Raw genomic sequence first — 3,559 nt, 5'->3', positions numbered from 1 at the left:
GAATCAAGTGAGGATCGTGGACATCCTCTTGGACAAATGTAAGGAATTTGAGAAATTCTGTAAACTTATATAATATTTGGATTTACTAGACTGTAGTTGATGTCTGTTGTAATGATTAATTACATGTTCATGTATGTACGATACTGTATGTCCTGTGGGGTGGAGTCCTGTGTGTCAGAGGCTCCGGGATTCTATAATTTATCTATATTGTAATGCAGTTAAGTGTGGGACCCGGTCTGAGAATCTGCTTTATTAATCCCTAATTGAGCTCCACGTCACCCACCCCGTTTGGGGGGCGTCACAAAGGTGGTATCAGAGCCCTAGGTTAAGAAATCTCAGGATTGTACATACATGTGTGACATCTGTAATCCACTGAATAGTCTAGTATTATTTCAGTTGAAGGAAATGGCGCCTCGCCGTAGGCCTGCTAATCAACCGACACAACAGAATCAAGTATTTCTAGATGCCATGTATGCTGCCTTTCAAGGCATGGCCACAAGAGCTCGAAACGAGCGGCCGGTTGAGGATAGGAAGCAAGGGTACTTCCGAGAATTTAGGCATGCGCCTATCCCCTCGTTTAATAGTGAGGGAGGACCCCAGGAGGCAGAGTTCTGGTTAGACTCCATAGTCAAGCATTTGAGTACTATGGGAGTTTCAGATGAATATTGGGTGGAGTTTACGGTGTACAAGATGGAGGGCTTAGCGAACACTTAGTGGAAACAGGTCAAGAGGAGAATGGATGTTACAGGACTGACCTGGGAGCAATTTGAGACACTGTTCATTGAACAGTACTTCCCTCAGAGTTACCGGGAAGAAAAAGCGCTAGAATTCATGTCTCTGCTGCAAGGTGATATGTCTGTAAGGGAATATGAGGCCAAGTTCAATGACCTATCCCAGTTTGTGCCATCACTAGTAGAGTCTGAACACATGAGGTGCCTTAAGTTTGAGAAGGGCCTCAAGAACTCTGTGAGGAGATCCTTGGTGGCTCTGAGATTTGGTAACTGCTGCTACACGGGTGGAACATGATAACTTGGCCTATCACCAAAGCAAAGAAGTAACGGGTCAAGTCTCTGTCTCTGGTAGACCTTCCGTTTCGGGTGGACCACAACGGAGTGGTAGGAGAAACCGTAACCAGGGACAAACGGCTGGGGAAATGACAAGCGGTGGCAGTAGTTCGTCCGGAAGTGATAGAAATGCTCCATACGGGCCCAGGTGTCACCATTGTGGGCAGGTGGGTCATATTAGGAGGAATTGTCCTAATCGACCGCCGGCTCAACAAGCCCAAAGTGATGCTTCGTACAATCAAGAAGGGCCCCCCCCGTACATGCCACCATATCAGCCACAACAGATGCAATACCCTCCTGTGCCGACCTATCACCCACCTCTGCTTACACAATTCCGGCCTCAAGCGCCGAGACCGGTGCAACCACCTCCGCCGCACCAATATAGGCCTCCGACTCAACGGCCTAATGTTGGTGACAGAGGGAAAGGAAAGGTACAGGGACAAGCTTATGCCCTGGTAGGAGGCAGCTCTGGAGGTCAGACCAGCAACGCAGTGGTTGAGGGTATGATTCTAATATCTCATTCTTTTGCTCATGTGTTGTTTGACACAGGTGCCACACACTCATTGATATCAAGTTCTTTTGTTCGGGCCTTGAAACTAAAACCTGAGAATTTAGAAATCCCGATGACTTTGAACTTTCCACTGGGATGTGTAGAGGTAATGAGTGTGTGTAAATCGTGTGAGATTACGATTGGCGGTGAGCGAATGAGAGCAGACTTGATTATCCTTCCGATGAGCCTGTTTGATGCGGTCCTCGGAATGGATTGGTTGTCAGAATACGGAGCAATTGTTGATTGTTACCGTAGGAGAGTGACTCTGACGACTAAGTCTGGAACATCGATTTCTTATCAGGCAGATCTGAATCCAGTCTTAGGAGAACGACTGTTGAAGTACAGTGTTGGGGGACGGAGGAATCTAGCCTGTTTTTCTTCCCTTCTTGCCTTAGAAGGTGAACCCGAGGTAACTGGAGATAGTGTGGGAATCCCTGTAGTGGATGAATTTACGGATGTATTTCCTGATGAGCTACCTGGTTTACCGCCAGATCGAGAAATTAAATTCTGTATAGATTTAGTCCCGGGAATGACACCTATTTCTATTCCTCCATACCGGATGGCTCCGGCAGAAATGAAAGAATTAAGGATGCAGCTTGAGGAGCTGGCAGAAAAGGGGTATATCCAGAATAGTACTTCCCCTTAGGGTGCACCTGTGCTGTTTGTGAAGAAGCACGACGGATCTCTTCGGTTGTGTATTGATTACCATCAATTGAATAGGGTAACTGTGAAGAATAAATACCCACTGCCAATGATCGATGAATTATTCGATTAGTTGGGTGGATCACAGTTTGACTCTAAGATTGATTTGAGATCTGGGTACCATCAGCTGAAAATCAAGGAGGAAGACATTCCGAAGACTGCATTTAGAACTCGGTATGGGCACTTCGAGTTTCTGGTAATGCCGTTTGGGTTGACGAATGCCCCAGCTGCATTCATGGACTTGATGAACCGTGTTTTCCGACCGTACTTGGATCGGTTCGTGATCGTCTTCATTGACGATATACTGGTTTACTCAAAGACTTGGGAAGAACATGAGCAGCACTTGAGAATTGTCCTCCAAACTCTTCGTGAACACCAGTTGTATGCTAAGAAGGAGAAGTGTGACTTCTGGCTGACAGAAGTGAAATTTCTTGGGCATGTGATTTCTAGACAGGGAATTTCTGTAGATCCTTCTAAAATCGAGACTGTGCTACAGTGGGAGAGGCCGAAGAATGTAGCGGAGATTCACAGTTTTCTCGGACTTGCAGGGTACTATCGGCGTTTCGTGAAAGACTTCTCGAGCATCACTGCACCGATGACTCGGTTGACTAAGAAAGAAGTCAGATTCCAATGGGACGCAGAGTGTGAAAATGCTTTTTAGGAACTGAATGTTAGACTGACAAGTGCACCAGTCTTGACTATTCCTGATAGTGAAGAACCATATGAGGTGTATTCTGACGCCTCGGGAAGTGGGCTTGGCTGTGTCTTAATGCAAGGTGGACGCGTGGTAGCGTACGCATCTCGCCAATTAAGACCACATGAACGAAATTACCCCACTCATGATTTGGAACTAGTAGCGGTAATATTTGCTCTGAAAATATGGAGATGTCATCTCTATGGAGCAAAGTTTCAGGTCTTTTCTGACCATAAAAGTCTGAAGTACTTGTTTACTCAGAAAGACTTGAATCTCAGACAAAGGAGATGGGTGGAGTACATGAAAGATTACGACTTCACTCTACAATATCATCCTGGAAAAGCTAATGTGGTGGCTGATGCCCTTAGTAGGACGACGATGGGGACTCTGGCGTCATTAGCTTTGGAAGATTGGAAAAGGACGGAAGTGGTGAGTGAGTATGATCTTCAGTTCTACGAAAATCGTAACCAGGCTATGGTGTACAATCTGATCTCTACACCGGATATTGTGCAACAGGTTAAGCAGAATAAATGGCAAGATCCACACCTC

General features: G+C 46.0%; 1 protein-coding gene across 1 annotated transcript; it reads left to right on the top strand.

Moving 5' to 3' along the window:
- The first annotated feature begins 1,324 nt into the window (after positions 1 to 1,324).
- LOC112092968 lies at positions 1,325 to 2,260 on the top strand. The gene has a single exon (XM_024170335.1). The coding sequence runs from the start codon at positions 1,325 to 1,327 to the stop codon at positions 2,258 to 2,260; it is 936 nt and encodes a 311-aa protein (XP_024026103.1).
- The last annotated feature ends 1,299 nt before the right edge of the window (positions 2,261 to 3,559 follow it).

The sequence above is a fragment of the Morus notabilis genome, unplaced genomic scaffold (assembly GCF_000414095.1).
Source record: "Morus notabilis unplaced genomic scaffold, ASM41409v2 Scaffold6, whole genome shotgun sequence".
In the NCBI taxonomy this organism is placed as follows: Eukaryota; Viridiplantae; Streptophyta; class Magnoliopsida; order Rosales; family Moraceae; genus Morus; species Morus notabilis.
Note: the sequence above shows the minus strand (reverse complement) of the source record. Positions and strands in the feature narration are given on the sequence as shown.

Excerpts from the sequence above, each read along its gene's own strand:
- LOC112092968 (XM_024170335.1), top strand. The coding sequence starts at position 1,325 with ATGCCACCATATCAGCCACAACAGATGCAATACCCTCCTGTGCCGACC.